Source organism: Corvus moneduloides, chromosome 24 (genome assembly GCF_009650955.1).
Source record: "Corvus moneduloides isolate bCorMon1 chromosome 24, bCorMon1.pri, whole genome shotgun sequence".
NCBI classification, from domain to species: domain Eukaryota; kingdom Metazoa; phylum Chordata; class Aves; order Passeriformes; family Corvidae; genus Corvus; species Corvus moneduloides.
The window spans coordinates 687,713-703,833 of record NC_045499.1 but is presented as its reverse complement, the minus strand read 5'-3'; the positions used below and the strand labels follow the sequence as shown (position 1 = coordinate 703,833).

The 16,121-nt window shown below is 63.2% G+C and overlaps 1 protein-coding gene across 2 annotated transcripts; it reads left to right on the top strand.

The window, feature by feature from the left end:
- The first annotated feature begins 1,267 nt into the window (after positions 1–1,267).
- KIAA1324 (KIAA1324 ortholog) lies at positions 1,268–14,898 on the top strand. 2 transcript variants are annotated; one of them, XM_032133379.1, is made up of 22 exons: positions 1,268–1,435; positions 3,614–3,734; positions 4,805–4,997; positions 6,147–6,294; positions 6,860–6,940; positions 7,227–7,332; positions 7,410–7,559; positions 8,491–8,579; positions 8,654–8,831; positions 9,432–9,560; positions 9,643–9,733; positions 9,825–9,930; positions 10,003–10,140; positions 10,242–10,496; positions 11,100–11,273; positions 12,131–12,296; positions 13,042–13,138; positions 13,212–13,313; positions 13,694–13,820; positions 13,888–14,066; positions 14,147–14,312; positions 14,556–14,898. In XM_032133379.1, the coding sequence occupies exons 1-22, from the start codon at positions 1,337–1,339 to the stop codon at positions 14,622–14,624; spliced, it is 2,964 nt and encodes a 987-aa protein (XP_031989270.1). In that variant the 5' UTR covers positions 1,268–1,336; the 3' UTR covers positions 14,625–14,898. The 2 variants fall into 2 exon arrangements, with proteins under 2 accessions (XP_031989270.1, XP_031989269.1); XM_032133378.1 differs by having other exon boundaries at positions 14,508–14,898.
- The last annotated feature ends 1,223 nt before the right edge of the window (positions 14,899–16,121 follow it).

Sequence of the window (16,121 nt, the reverse complement as noted above, 5' to 3'; positions counted from 1 at the left end):
GGACAGGTGTCACTTGTGTTCCCTAACCCACAGGGTGTGCCACCAGAGTTGGGACCTCTGTGTCACCTTAGCAACTCTGTTCCCCATGTCCTCCTGTATTCCCCTATGTCCCCTTGTGACTGTGACCCCCATGTGCCCGCCTTCCCCATCTCTATCAGCTATGTCCCTCATGTTCCCATATTGCCTGTATCCTTCATGTCCCCATATGTCCCCCATCTTCCTGTGTTCCCATATCAGCTGTGTACCCAGTGTCCCTCTGTAGCCCCATATCAGTTGTGTTCCTCTGTGTCCCCCACGTCCCTCATGTTCCAATATCCCCTCTATCCCCTGTGTCCCCCATGTTCCCATGTCTCCTGTATTCCCCTTGTCCTGTGTCCCTGTATCAGCTCTGTACCCAGTGTCCCTGTGCCCCCGATGTTCTTGTGTCCCTCGTGTTCCTATATCCCCTGTACCCGCTATGTCCCTCGTGTCCCCCATGTCCAGCCCACGCAGCTGCGTGTGTCCCTGTCCTGTACCCAGTGCACTGGGGCTGGCCCAGCTCTGGGAGGACGTGCCCTGCGGGGCACACGGGTGGGACACAGTCCCCCAGGGGTGGAGGCAGCTCCGGGGTGCGACCCCCCCCTGCCATGTCCCGGTCCTTCCCCAGAGCCGGGGGAGCGGGAAGCGGGGCTGTTCCCGGGGGCGAGATGCCCCGAGACGGTCCCAGTGCTGTTCCTGGAATAACATTCCCAATTCTGTTCCCAGGGATAAATTCCCGATGCCGTCCCCGGGAGCACGTTCCGGGATTACGTTCCCAGTCCTGTTTCCGGGGATACACTCCCAAGGATGATGGGGTTCCCGGTGCCGTCCTCATGGATAGCGCTCCCAGTGCCGATGCCCGGCGCCATTCCCGGGATACCATTCCCGGGATCATGTTCCCGGTTCCATCCCCGGGTATAACCCTGCCGGTGCCGTTCCCGTTCCCATGTGTCTATTTCCGATACCGATCCGCGGTGCCATTCCCGTGAATAACATTCCCGGTGCCGATTCCCAGTGCCGTTCTCATGGCAAGCGTTCCCGGAGGCGATGCCGGCTGCCATTCCAAGGGGTTCTATTCGCGATCCACTGCCCGTTCCCGTTCCCTGGGGCGATGCCCCGTGCCGTTCCCGGGGGTTCCGTTCCCGGGGGTTCCGTTCCCGGGGGTTCCGTTCCCGGTGCCGTTCCCGGGGGCGGGGGCAGGTGGCGGCAGGTGCGCGGGGGCCGGGCCGTTGGCGGGGGCGGGGCCGCGGCTCCGGTGCTCGCACCGGCCGTTGCCGCCGCCGTTGCCGCCGCCGTTGCCGCAGTCGTTGCCGCCGCCATGGCCGGTATCGGAGCCCGGTGGATGCCGCTGGTGCTGTGTTTGGCTGTCACCGTGTCACCGGCACGCACCGGGGAGCAGCTACACGTCTGCAAGGAGGTACAGGCACCGGGAATGGCGGGGGGGAGGGCAACCGGTAACACACCATCACCCCCAAATTCCCCACACACACCCCGGGGATGAAACGGCGTCCCGGAGCACGGGGAGGCCGGTCCCTATGGGATGGGTGGGACAAGGAGGGGACAGGTAGGGGTCGGGGATCCCGGTGGCACCGGGGGTGGGGTGTCTCCTGTAGCGGAGAGGGACTGGCCGACCCGCTGGGGGCCCGGGGAGGGGTCTTCGCTCCCAGGGGCTCGGCCAGTCCCCGAGCGTCTCCTTGGGGACCCCAACTGGCGTCGTCCCATCATTGTCCCCAAGTCCCTCTCCCTCAGACCCATTGGGGTCTCCCCAAACCCTCCCTGAGTGCTGCTGGGGCGGGCGACAAGGAGCGGAGGGACAATCCCACGTGCCATTCCCAGCCCAGCACACGGTGGCCAAAGTATCCTGTGAAGAAAAACTAGGGGGGATATGTCACTCACCAGGATCTGTTTGCCTTGGGGACAGTGGGTGAACCCCCAAATGCCCTCCCTGGGTCGTCCCCCCCACCCCCCCATTTTCCTCCCCCCTCCTCAGAGCTGCGGCTGCTTTTAATCTGGGCCAGGAATTTTTTTTTTGCCGTGATCCAATTATTTTTTTATCTTGTTCCATGATCCGGAGCTGGAAACAATAGACTGGGGCTGGCACCTGCCCCAGGAGGGATCAGTCCCCCAGAGGGGGTGTCCCCTGTCCTTCACTAGGGACAGCCCTTTTCCCTCCCCTGGCCAGAGCAGAATGACAGTGGCAGTTTGGGGTGCCCTCTGCCTTCAGAGCCACCCTGGGGCTGAATTAGGTCAATTTACCTAGATTAAATAAAAACCTGGAAAAGTTTGGGAAGAGAGAAAAAATACCCTCTCCCCAAGGGAACCCCTAGGGACTGAGAGCAGTGTGGTAGTTCGGGGCTGCTGAAAGTTGAGGTCACCCTTTAGGTACCCCCAGGGTGGTGGGGACCTTCCTCTGTGTCCCCATCCCAGGGCCGGGGGGGCTCCGTGCTGCCTGTACATGGGCAGGGAGTGCTGCAGGCACACCCTGTCTCCCCTTTTCCTTCTCCACCCCCCTTTTCCCTCTCCAATCCCTCTTTCCCCTCCACACCCCCCCACCCCCTCTTTCCCCCCCATTGCTGCGTTTCCAGCTGATGGGAACATCAAAGCAGTTGTTTTCTCATCAACCTGCCACGCTCCAGCAGCCGCTGGGAGCATGAAGCCACAGCACCGGCTCTGACACCCCAGAGCTGCTGTGAGAGGTGGAGAGCTCCCACTGTACCCCAAACCCCAGCACCACCGCCAGATGTGGCCTTCACCCTGCCCACGCTGTCTGTCCCTGGCATCACCTCGCCAGCCTTCAGCCAGCCCCAGCCTGGTGCAGCTGGCAGGATGGAGGGGGTCACGGTGCCCCTGCTGTCCCCAGCACTTCCCAGTTCCCCCTACACCCCCCTGTGCTGGCCCCCCATGCCTGGGGTGCTCCCACACCGTATCTGGGTTGCACTGCAGCTGTTTGACAGGCGAAGGGTGCCACAGCCATGCCAAGGCGCACCAAGGGGTGTGACAGTGCCATGTGCTGCCAGGAACATGGGGGGCCCCGGGGGTTCACCCCGGGAGGGGGTGCGGGGCTGTCGCTGCTCTGAGGCTATCTTGTGCTGTGGGCTGTTGGGGAGATCCTGGGTGACCCCACAGCGCTCTCTGAGGGAACACGTCCTGGGGTGGGGGAGTCGTTACCTGAAGTGCTGCCTGCAGCAGTCCCCCAGACCCCCCCAGCCAGGCAGCCCCCCACCTCCAGCATCCCTATGGCCCAGGGTCCCCCACCCTGGGCGACCCCACCCTGAGCACCCCCTGCCACAGCATCCCCCCACCCAAATCGTCCCCCCCACCCACAGCACCCACATTTCCCAGCATGCCCCCATACTGACCCCCTCGCCACAATACTCCCCCACTCGGAGCACCCTCCCAAGCCCCTTTTACCAGGCCCTGGGCACTGCGGGATGTTGCCACACCTTAATTCAAAACCATCCCTTCAAGGCACAGCTGGGCCCAGGTGCTGGGCCCAGGTGCCAGGCCCAGCCCCTCTCGGGGGGCACAGGGTGTGGGGCAGCCCGGGGGTCTCGGAGTGCAGCTCCCCACCACATTCCCTCTCTGTCTCCTGCAGTCCGAGTACCACTACGAGTACACAGCATGTGACAGCTCAGGCTCGCGCTGGAGGGTGGCTGTGCCACACACGCCTGGACTCTGCACCGGCCTGCCCGACCCCGTCAGGGGCACTGCGTGCTGTGAGATTTCCACCAGGAATGGGACGGGGTCAGGTTTGGGGGGTGGGAATGACAGGGGTGGGAAATGAGGGCAAGGGGAGGGAGAGAGAGGGGAGACAAGCACAGCCATTGTCAGCTCCAGTGCAGGCAGCAACAGGAGGGATGGAATGGGATCAGTGGGATGGGAATCCCCCTGGGATGGATGGCAGAGGAACTACAAACACTGAGATGGCATGGGGTAGGAATCACACACACACGGAGTCCCTGGGATGGGATGAGAGGGATGGAAATCACACGCAGGCATTGGGATGGGATGAGCCAGATGGGAATCACATGCACACATGGATAGGATGGGATGGGAATCACACATACAGTCATGGAATGGGATGAGAGGGATGGGAATCACACAGACACTGGGGTGGAAATCCCCTCACCCCACATGCACACCAGGACAGGACGAGTGAGATGAGAATCCCCCTCACACAAACTCACTCACCAGAACGGGATGAGAGAGATGGAAATCCCGCTCTCATAACGGGATAGGATGGGATGGGAATCCCACACATACAAGTACTAGGATGGGATAAGAGGGATGGAAATCACACACACACTTGCACAAGGATGGGATGGGAATCATACACACAGTCACCAAATGGAATGAGAGCCATGGGAATCCCACACACAGTCACCAAATGGAATGAGAGCCATGGGAATCCCACCACATACACTGGGATGGAAATCTCCACTGGGATAGGTTGAGTGAGATGAGAATTCCCCTCACACAAACTCACTCAGCAGGATGGGGTGAGCAGGATGAGAATCCCAAACACACCCCCCCAAACCTTGGGGATGCCCCAGCTCCATGGCAGAGGGTTACATCCTGCCTGGATTGGGCAGAGCTGGGCATCAGGTGCCAAAACTCATGGATGGGGGGGGTTGCCTCTGTGGAGTGGTCAGAATGGAGGATCCCAACACCTCCACCAGCTGGGAGCTCTTGGAAATGTGGAGCTGAGGGTGATGAGGCTGTAGCAGCAGCAGGGGGGCCGGGGGGTGACCCTCCAGGCCCCATGCCCCCCTGTCTCCATTGGCAGCATTCTCCTGCAAGGCGGGTGAGTTCCTGGAGATGCAGGCACAGATGTGCCGGCCCTGCGCTGCGGGCACCTACTCACTGGGCACTGGCGTCCGCTTCGATGAGTGGGACGAGGTGCCCCATGGCTTCGCCAACGTGGCCACCAACCTGGAGGTGGATGACGGCTTTGGCGATGCGGCAGGGAACTGCACAGCGTGAGTCATTGTGTCACTGGCTGTGACACCAGCACGTGGGCACTCAGCATGTTAGGACTGGGTGCAGGGCACAGCAAGCAGGATGGGTGCTGTGACGCCCCTGTGCATCCATAGCACCCTGTTGCCCCAACACCCCATCCCCTTCTGTCATCCTGCCTGGGAGGTGACACTAGCAGGGCACCCTGATCACAGCAAGGGAACACCCAGCAGCGTCACCCCACAGCAGTGGCAGGATCCCAACCCCATGGGACCCCCATATCAACACTCCTCAGAGACAGAGCACCTGTGGAGGTCCCCACAGCACCCATGGGGGTCTCCACACCTCTGTGCCACCAGCCAGTGCCTTTATTTACCACCACAGCCCTTTGATCCTCACTGGCAACCTCTGAGCTCTTTCAGTTGTGCTGGCAGTCACCAGACCCTCCCAGTTGTTCCACAGCCATTAAACCTCCTACCAGCTGGTTGTACCAGCAGCCTCTAAACCTTCCTGGTTTTACCACAGCCTCTGAACCCTCCCAGTTGTACCAGCAGCTGTTGAGCCCTCCCAGTTGTACCAGCAATCTTCTGATGAAACCCTCCCAGATGTCCCGATAGCCACCAAACCCTCCCAGATGTCCCGATAGCCACCAAACCCTCCCAGCTGTACCACACCAGTGAGCCCTCCCAGTTGTACCAACAGCCACCAAACCCCCCTGGTTATACCAACGACCACCAAACTATCCCATTTGTACTGGAAGCCCCTGAACCCTCCTCATGGTACCAACAACCTTGAAACCCTCCCAGTTGTACCAACAACCACCCAAACCCTTGGTTTTACTGGCACCACTGCACTGCCCCATCGATGCCCCTCTCAGCCATTCCCTACTCCCAGCAGCATGTTCCTCATCCAGCCACATTCCCAGAACGGGGCAACCCCACTCTACTCTCCTTGCAGTCCCCATAGCTCTCAGCAGGGCAGGGGATTCTCCCCAGGGATACGTGTCTAGCCACCACACCTTGCCATGTCCCCAAGCTGTCCCCAAGCCCCTGTGCCCCCCATTTCCCTCCTGCTTCCTGGGGACCCTCCCAGCTGTCCCTACAATCCCTGTCCTGCCTCCCATGGGGTTGAGAGTGGTGACAGAGTCCCTGGGGCCATGTCACTCGCCCCAGGTCAACATGGGTGCCACTGGGGGACTACGTGGCCTCCAACACGGATGAATGCACGGCCACCCTCATGTATGCTGTGAGCCTCAAGCAGTCGGGGACTGTCACCTTCGAGTACATCTACCCGGACAGCAGCATCGTCTTCGAGTTCTTCGTGGGTGACAGGGGGCAGGGGTGGAGGGTGTGGATCCTTGGGGACATGAAAGGGGTCTCTTGGGACATGGAGGGGTCCATGGGGATATGGGAGGGGGTCCTTGATGGCATGAAGGGGTCTCTAGGGACATGGGAAAAGTCCCTTGTGACCTGAGTGGGCCCCTGGGCACTCCTTAGGGGTCCCTGGGGACAGGATGTTTATCCCTAGGGACATGGGAGGAGTCCCTCAGAGCATGATGTGCCTCCCTGGGGACATGGCAGGGGACCCTGGAGACGTGGGAGGAGTCCCTGAGGGGATCTCTGGTGACGTGACAGGGGTCTCTGGGAACATGGGGAAAGGGACCCTGGGGATATGGGAGGGGTCCCTGGGGATATGCTGGGGGTCCTTGCAGACATGGAGGGGTCCCTGGGAACATGAGAGTGGACCCTGGTGACATGAGGGGAGCCCCTGGGGACATGGCAGTGGTTCATGGAGACATGAGGGGGGGTCCCTGGGAGCATGAGGGGTGTCCCTGGGGACATGCGGGGTCCCTGTGAACATGGGGTCCCTGGCACTCTCCCTGCAGGTGCAGAATGACCAGTGCCAGCCCACGGTGGAGGAGTCCCGCTGGATGCGGACGACAGAGAAAGGCTGGGAATTCCACAGCGTGAGTGTCCGGAGGGAGGTGACGGGGGGGGGGGGAGAGGTGACACAGGGGGGGAGGTGACACGGGGGGGAGGTCCCTCGGTGTTCCCCCGGCGTCTCTTGCCCCGCCCCTGGGAAGTAGATGCTCCACGAGGCTGCAGAGGGGGCGGTGGGTGGTGGCAGACGGGGGTGCCACACCCCCCCCTTCACTGGTTCCAGCCCCCTCCTCGGCAGCGGGACCCCCACCCATGGTGCCAAACCCATCCCTGGCAGTGGGATTACCCAGCCCCGTGGGATCCCTCTCCCAGGTGGAGCTGAGTCGCGGGAACAACGTGCTGTACTGGCGGACCACCGCCTTCTCCGTCTGGTCCAAGGTGCCTAAACCGGTGCTGGTGAGGAACATCGGCATTACAGGTGGGTGGGGGCAGGAAGGGGAGTCTCAGGGGTCGCGCACCCCCCTCTACGCTACCTGAACCCCCTCCTGCTCCCAGGGGTGGCCTTCACCTCCGAGTGCTTCCCCTGCAAACCCGGCACCTTCGCCCCCACCGCCGGCTCAACCGCCTGCCAGCCCTGTCCCGCCGACACCTTCTCTGGCAAAGGGGCCACCGCCTGCCAGCCCTGTGACCCCGATACCTACGCCGGTGAGAAGGGACACCCGGGGGTACCCCGTCCCAGAGCTGTCCCTCTAGTATGTGCCCCTGAGAAAGGGAGGGATGATGTGGGGAGTAGGGGTGACCTGACATCCTCTGGTGGGGACAGTGTTGGGGCCCCTCACAAACCTGACACCTATGCTGGTGAGAGGGGACACCCTTAGGGGTCCCTTTGTTCCCGCACTCTGTGCTGCAGAGGTGGCCCTGGGGGAGGGAGAGGTGATGTGGGGAGCAGGGAGGACCTGTTTTCCCATAGTGAGTCAGGGACATGGATACCCCACAAAGTGAGGACAGTGTTGGAGTCCGTTCACGAATCTGACACCTCCACCGGTGAGAGAAGACACCCAAGTGTCCCTCACCCAGAGCTGCTACCCTTAGGGGTCCTCCTGTTCCCCCAGTGCGGGGGTGCCCCTGGGGAAGGTGGTGCGGGAGACAGGGATGACCTGCTATCCCTTGGTTGGGAGTGGGGACATGGACACCCCATGTGGCAGCACTGGGGTCCCCTTGTGAGCCTGATGCCTACTCCAGTGAGAGAAGATCAGGACGTCCCTACCCACGAGCCTTGGGCTTCCTCTTGTTCCCCCACTTTGCACTGCAGGGGTTGCCCTGCGGGAGGGAGAGGTGATGGTAGGGACAGGGAGGACAAGGACACTCCGCAAGGTGGGGACAGTGTTAGAATACCCTTGCGAGCCTTATGCCTCCACTGGGGGTCCTCCCACCCAGGGCTGACACCCTTAGGGGTCCCTATGTCCCTCCACTCTTCCCTGTCTGGGTGTCCTTGGAGCAGGTAGGGGTGATGCGGGGAGTAGGGAGCACCCACTACCCCTTGGCTGGGAGGGAAGACGAGGATGCCCCGCGTGGTGGGAGCAGCGCTGGGGTCCCCGGGCCGTGCTGGCTCACCCGCCGTGTGCCCCCTCGGCAGAGCCCGGCTCGGGGTCCTGCAAGCCCCGCCCCCCCTGCACGGACAAGGATTTCTTCTACACCCACACGGCCTGTGACGCCGGCGGGGAGGTAATGCGGGGGCACCCCGGGGTGGTCCCCCTGTCCTCCGGTGTCCCCCCCCGGCTCACCCGCTCCCGCGGCAGACCCAGCTGATGTACAAGTGGGCAGAGCCGAAGATCTGCAGTGAGGAGCTGCCGCAGGCGGCCCGGCTGCCACCCTCGGGAGTCAAGACCCGGTGCCCACCCTGCAACCCTGGCTTTGCCAAAGGCAATGGCAGCACCTGCCAGCCCTGTCCCTATGGCTCCTACTCCAACGGCTCCGGTAAGGCGGCCCTGTCATTGTCCCCAAAGTGTGACTGGGGCACCCCGAGCTGCCAGGGGAAGGTGGGTGCCACTCTGGTGCAGGGTTGTCCCCTCTCGTCCCCATGGCTCCAATAAGGACACCTCCATCATTGTCCCCAAGGACTAACTGGGGTCCCCAGGGCTGCCAGGGGGAGGTGAGTGCCACCTCAGTGCAGGGTTGTCTCATCCTGTCCCCATCATTGCTCCTAAGGGGTGACCATGGCACCCCAAGCTGACAGAGAGGAAGGTGGTACCACCCTAGTGCAAGCGCTGTCCCTATGTATCCGGTGAGAACATCCCAGTTATTGGCCCCAAGAGGTACCTGGGGTCCCTGGAGCTGCCAAGGGAAGCTGGGTGCCACCTCAGTACAAAGCTGTCCTCTCCTGTCTCCATCATTGTCCCCAAGGGGTGGTGACCAGGACACCCCAAGCTGCAGGGAGGGGAATGTGGTACCACCCTAGTGCCGGGCTGCCCCCTCTTGCCCCCATCACTGGCCTCAAGGGGCAAGCAGGGCACCTCAAGCTGACAGAGGGGGAGGTGGCTGCCACCCTTGTGCAGGGCTGTTGCCTCCTGTCCCCAGCCTGCCTCAGCTGCCCAGCGGGCACTGAGCCGGCGCTGGGCTTGGAGTACAAGTGGTGGAACGTGCTGCCCCCCAACATGGAGACCACTGTGCTCAGCGGCATCAACTTCGAGTACAAGGGCATCGCAGGTAGTGGCAGAGGGTTGTCCCTTCCCTGTCCCCTGCCAGGGGACTGCCAGAGACCCCTCTGAGCGTCACTCCATCCCTGCAGGCTGGGAGGTAGCCGGGGACTACATTTACACGGCAGCTGGAGCGTCTGACAGCGACTTCATGATCCTCACGCTGGTGGTCCCTGGCTTCAGGTGAGGTGGGGACCACCACCAGGGTGTCCCCAGGGAACAGGGGGGACACAGCCGTAGGGCAGAGCTAGCAGTGTCCCCATGCTATCCCCAGCCCTCCGAGCCCAGTGCTGGAGGACACAGAGAGCAGGGAGGTGGGCAGGATCACCTTCGTCTTTGAGACGCTGTGCAGCGTTGGCTGTGAACTCTACTTTATGGTGGTGAGTGGGGGGACACAGCAGTTTGGGGGGGACACAGTGAATTTGGGTGCCACCATCCCCCTGTCGCTGCAGGGTGTCAACTCCCGCACCAACACTCCGGTGGAGACGTGGACAGGCTCCACAGGGAAACAATCCTACACCTACGTGGTGGAGAAGAACGCGACCATGAGCTTCACCTGGGCCTTCCAGCGCACCCCCTACCATGAAGCGGTGAGGGGCGGGGAGCCCTGCTTTGGGAGGGCTGGAGGGCCCCCAATTTGGGGGGCCAGTGGGGGTCGGGAGGTTGATGGTGATGGTGCTCTCGGTGCCAGGGCCGGCGGTTCACCAGTGATGTGGCCAAGCTGTACAGTGTCAACGTCACCAACGTGCAGGGGGGGGTGGCCTCCTTCTGCCGCCCCTGTGCCCCCCAGCCCGCTGGGTCCTGCACCCCATGTTCCCCTGGCAGTGCTGTGGACCCCGGCTCAGGCACCTGCCAGCCCTGCCCGCCTGGCACCTACCTGCGGGGTCACCCCTCCGACGGGACACCCACCTGCCAGCCCTGCGGCCCTGGCACACACAGCAATCAGGTGACTGGGAGTGGCAGGGGGTCCAAGTGTCCCTAAGTGTCCCCATGGGTGATGCTAATGGGCCCCAGAGGAATGACACCAGCCTCCCCACACCCAGGATGTCCCAGATGGTAGCACTGGCCAGCACCAGGAGGGTGATACCATTACGGGTGGGTGACACCAGCCCCCCCAGTCATCCTGGGTGCATGACACTGTGTCCCCAGGGAGGTGACACCAGGCCCTTACAGCCATTCTGGATGGGTGACAAGATGGGTGGCAGTATGGATGACAGTGTCTGACCATGGCTGGGTGATGCCTGCCCTTGGCCATCTCCAGGGAGGTGACACCAGCCCTGTGGGTGACAGGGTGGGTGACAGTGTCTAATACTGGGTGGGTAATGCCAGCCCCCCAGCTGTCCCCAGTGAGATGACACCAGCCCCTCCCAGCCACCCCAGATGGATGACACTATCTGACACTGGTGGGTGGCAGTGAGTGACCCTGGCGGATGCCACCATGGCCCTGCTGTCTCTGAGGGGTGGTGCCAGCTCTCCACAGTCCCCACAAGGGTGTCCCCAGTGGGTGCCGTGGCCATCCCTGAGCCCCCGTCCCTGTCCCTGTTCCCAGCTGCGGTCGCTATGCTACAACAACTGCAGCCTGGCACTGGCGCTGCCAGGCCGGATGCTGCACTTTGAGTTCCCGGCTCTGGGCATGGGTGCTGGGGTGGGCACCGGGCCCAGCTTCACCCCCAAGGGGCTGCGCTACAGCCACCACTTCCGCCTCAGCCCCTGCGGGCACCAGGTGAGACCCACGCGGGCAAACACGTGTGCACACATGGGAACGTGCCCGGACATGCAGGATGTGGGCATGGGCACACAAGTGTAACCCTGGGCACATGGGTGGGCACTCAGGAGAGTGGGCACACGTGGGCAGGAGGCCATGGAAACATACATGCAGACATGGGAACACACCTGGGAAGGCAGGTCCCACCTGGGCACGGGCACACAGGTACAAACACAGGCACAGGAACGCAGGTGCACACATGGGCACACACAGACGGGAGGGCACAGGAACACGCATGCATGTATGGGAACACACCTGGGCACATGGGTGGGTGGTTACGGGTGCACAAGTGCGAACGTGAGCACACATGGGGGTGCGTGTGCACACACGGGCACGTGAGTACAAATATGGGCACATGGGTGGGCACTCAGGAGGGTGGGCACAGAAGCACAGGTGGGCACACTTGGGCACGCATGGGCAGGAGGACTCGGGAACACACATGTACACATGGGCGTGTGCATGGGTGAACACGGGCACACACCTGTGCACGTGGATGGGACAGGGGCATGCAGGTGGGCAGACATGGGCACACATGCATATGTGCTCATAGGCATGCAAGCACAAGGACATGTATGCAAACACACACACACACAGGTGTGCAAACACGGGTGTACATGCAGCCATACCTGCACACACACACGCTCTTGTGCAGTCACATGTGCACAGTCACACACACGCCTGCACAGTTGTGCAGACACACGTGAACACTCATGCAGACACGTGGACACTTGTGCAGCCACACCTGCACACACAAACACCTGTCCCTTGCACACACATTGCCACCCCACACACGTGTGTCATGTGTGTCCCCACAGGGCAGGAAGATGGCCTCGTGTGCTGACAATGTGACGGCAGGTCGGGGGGACGCTGCCCGTGTGGTCACCTCTTACGTGTGCCAGAGCATTCTGGTGCCCCCTGACATCACCGGTGCCCGCACAGCTGTGTCTTCTCAGCCTGTCAGCCTGGGCGACCGCCTGCTGGGTGAGGGGGCCACTCAGGGTCACTGAGACACATGGGCGAGACAGACAATGGAACACCTTGGTGGCACTGGGACACTACCACTGGGACACTCCGTTGGGACTGGGACACGTGTGGGACAGGGACTGGGACACCCTGGTGGCACTGAGAGTGGGACACCTGGTTGAGGTGCGACACCCTGGCAGGACAGGGGCCAGGACATCTCAGTGGCACTGGGATACATGGGTGGGACAGGGAGTAGCCTACTCCAGTAGCACTGGGATGCCCTGGTGGGACTCAGACACATGGGTGGGACAGGGAGCAGCACACCCTGGTGGGACTGGGACACCCCAGTGGCACTGGGAGTGGAGTACCCTGGTGGGATTGGGACGCTCTGCTGGGACTGGGACACTGGCACTAGGATATTTCAGCAGCACTGGGATACCCTGGTGGCACAGGGACACCCCAATGGGACTGAAATACACCCTGGTGGAACTGGGACGCTACAGGGGCACCTTGTTTGGGATTGGGACATTGTCACCGGTATACCTCAGTGGGATTGGGATACACTGCAGAGGGAATGGGACACACTGGTGGGACTGGGACTCCTCAGTGGGACTGGAAGACCTTGGTGTGACTTGAGGCACCCTAGTAGGACTGGGACTCTCTGGTGGGACTGGGACACCCTTGTAGGACAGGGTCACTCTGGTGGCACTAGGACACTGGGACACACCCCAGTGGGACTGGAGACATCCCTCTCTCCCCGCAGGTGTCACCACCAGCTCCGTGCTGGACGGCATTGTGTCTCCCCCAGAGCTCTTCCCCCCCAGCCACCCTGACCTGCCTGACATCATCTTCTTCTTCAGGTGCAGGCAGGTGACAGGGAGGTGACACCCACACAGTGCCCCCACTGTCCTGACCCACCATGTTCCCTGGCAGGTCCAACGACATGACACAGCCCTGCAGTGGTGGCCGGGCCACCACCATCCGCCTGCGCTGTGACCCCCTGCGCCTTGGCACTGGCACCCTGGCTGTCCCCAGGTGGGGAGGGAACACTGGGGACCCCAAGGAGTGATTTGGGTGACCCAAACATCTCTTGCTGTCATGGGTGGGCATGTCCCTGAGGTGCTTCGCTTTGGGGACTCCACTGACACAGTGTCAGAGTCCCTCACCCTGAGGCGTCATCCTGGCTGTGTCATTGGCATCCTGCGTGTACTCAGGTTGGCAGTGGAACAAAGGAGACCCCGGGGGAAGTTATGGGACCCCCAAGGTCTCCTGCTGTCATGGGTAGGCACTTCCTTGGGGTGCTTCACTTTGGGGATACTGCTGTCATGGTGTCCCCACCCTGGGTTGTCACCTTGGCTGTATTCCCCACTTTGGGGTGTCACCTTTTTGAGCCCCTCCTTTTTGCCCCTCCCCAGCAAATGCCCTGAGGGCACCTGCGACGGCTGCACCTTCCATTTCCTGTGGGTGACGGCCGAGGGATGCCCCCGCTGCTCCAGCTTCCACCACCGCCCCATCGTCGGCGCCTGTATCGGCGGCGTTCAGGTACCGCCCCGTGCCCTGGGCTGGGCTGCGGCTCCCGCGGCCCCTGACCCCCCTTTCCCCCCACCAGAAAACCACCTACGTGTGGCGGGAGCCCCGGCTGTGCCACGGCGGGGACGCGCTGCCGCCACAGGTGATCCAGGCGTGCCGGAGCGTGGATTTTTGGCTAAAACTGGGAATTTCCACTGGGACATGCATGGCTGTCTTGCTGGCCGCGCTCGCCGCTTATTTCTGGAAAAAGACTCAAAAGTGAGCAATTGGCGGCGGGCTTTGGGGACACGGGGGCTAGCACTGTCACGGGGGGGTGATGGCACCGCCTGCATTCCCAGGTTGGAATACAAATATTCCAAGCTGGTGATGAACGCGGCGGCCCGGGAGAGCGAGGCGACGTCTCCCGACAGCTGCGCCATCATGGAGGGGGAGGACGCGGAGGACGAGCTGCTCTTTGCCACCGAAATGTCACTTTTTGGAAAACTTAAAGCCCTGACGGCCAAGGTGAGCGGGGCGGGCCGAGGGGGGGGGGAGGTGGTGCACAACTCTGGAGTGGCCACCAGAGAAGCCATGGGGGTGGGATTTGAGGATGGTCAGTGCCTCAGTTCCCCCAGCCCGGGGGGCTCTGTGCCTCAGTTTCGCCACCCCGAGGGGGCTCCAGCCCTCAGTTTCCCCACCCCGGGGGGCTCCGGGCCTCAGTTTCCCCACCACAGGAGGGCTCCGGGCCTCAGTTTCCCCACCCCACAGCGGATGCCGGATGGATTCGACTCGGTCCCGCTCAAGACCTCATCCAGCAGCACCGATCGGGAGCTGTAAGAGGACGGGGGACACACTCGCATCCCCCAGCCCTCCCGGGAGCTGTGACGGGGCAGGGGGCACCCACAGACGCCCTGCCCCCAGGCAGCTGTGAAGGGAAGGCGGGGTACCCACGACCCACCCCCCGTCCCCCTCAAAGTGGCCTTAGGGACCCGCTTCGGACCGGAGCTTCGTTACGGCTTTTGTACGTGTGGCCCCACCCGTGCCCCCCCCCGTGTCCTCCCCATACCGAGCACCCAAAAATACCAAATACAGGAGTGGGGTTTGTACAAGGGCTTCGTGTGTGTGGGCATACGGGGCTGGAGGGGGGCACGCGTAGGGGGTGCGGGGAGCGGAGCGTGGGCACCCAAAATGGGTGGAGGGAGGGTGTGGGGGTGTGCGCGCGGTGTCACACACGTGGGAGTGGGTACCTCGGGCTGGGGTAGGGGTGCACACGTGGCGGGGCCAGCGGAACTTTGACTTCCACCTCCATGCCCCCTCGGGGTGCGAAGGGGGATAGGGTCCCCCACATGGGTGGAGGCACGAAGACCCCGCCGGGACCCCCAGGGAGGGGACGGTGAGGTGACATGGGGTGACATGCGGTACCATGGACAGCTACAGTCGTGCCATGGTAGAGGGGCGTAGAGCAGCCTTTGGGACTCCCGTGCGCAACTGGGGTGCGGGGCGTCCTCGGCTAGGAGGTCCCCACTGCCCACCAGTATCCCCGGGATGTGGCTGAGGAACCCCGGAGGTGCTCGGGGTGCGCGGGCAGACCCGCGGAGATCCCTCGCGGGGGGGGGGGGGGGGGGGGGGGGGGGGGAGCTCAAGGACTGCTCAGGCCCCTCCAGACCCCCTACATCCTCCCCAAACCCTCTCATACCCTCCCCATACCCCAGTCCTCCCGCCCTGCCAGGGCCTCCAGACCCACTGGAACGCCCCTTTGGCAGGGGTCAGGGATGCTCGGACCGCTCGGGCCCCCCCAGCGCCCCCATATCACCCCCGTACTTCCCCTGCCCCCCCATTCCCCTGCCCCCCCATTCCCCTGCCCCCCCATTTCCCGGTCCCCCATTCCCCCCCCATTCCCCCGTCCCCCCATTCCCCCCCCATTCCCCCGTCCCCCCATTCCCCCGTCCCCCCATTCCCCCGTCCCCCCATTCCCCCGCCCCCAGTTCCCCGCCCCCCGTTCCCCCTTCCCCGCCCCCCATTCCCCCGCCCCCCGTTCCCCGCCCCCCGTTCCCCCTTCCCCGCCCCCATTCCCCCGCCCCCCGTTCCCCGCCCCCCGTTCCCCCTTCCCCGCCCCCCGTTCCCCCTTCCCCGCCCCCCATTCCCCCGCCCCCCGTTCCCCGCCCCCCGCCCCCCCTTCCCCGCCCCCCATTCCCCCTTCCCCGTTCCCCCGCCCCCCATTCCCCTGCCCCCCATTCCCCCGCCCCCCCTTCCCCGCCCCCCATTCCCCCGCCCCCCGTTCCCCGCCCCCCGTTCCCCCTTCCCCGCCCCCATTCCCCCGCCCCCCGTTCCCCG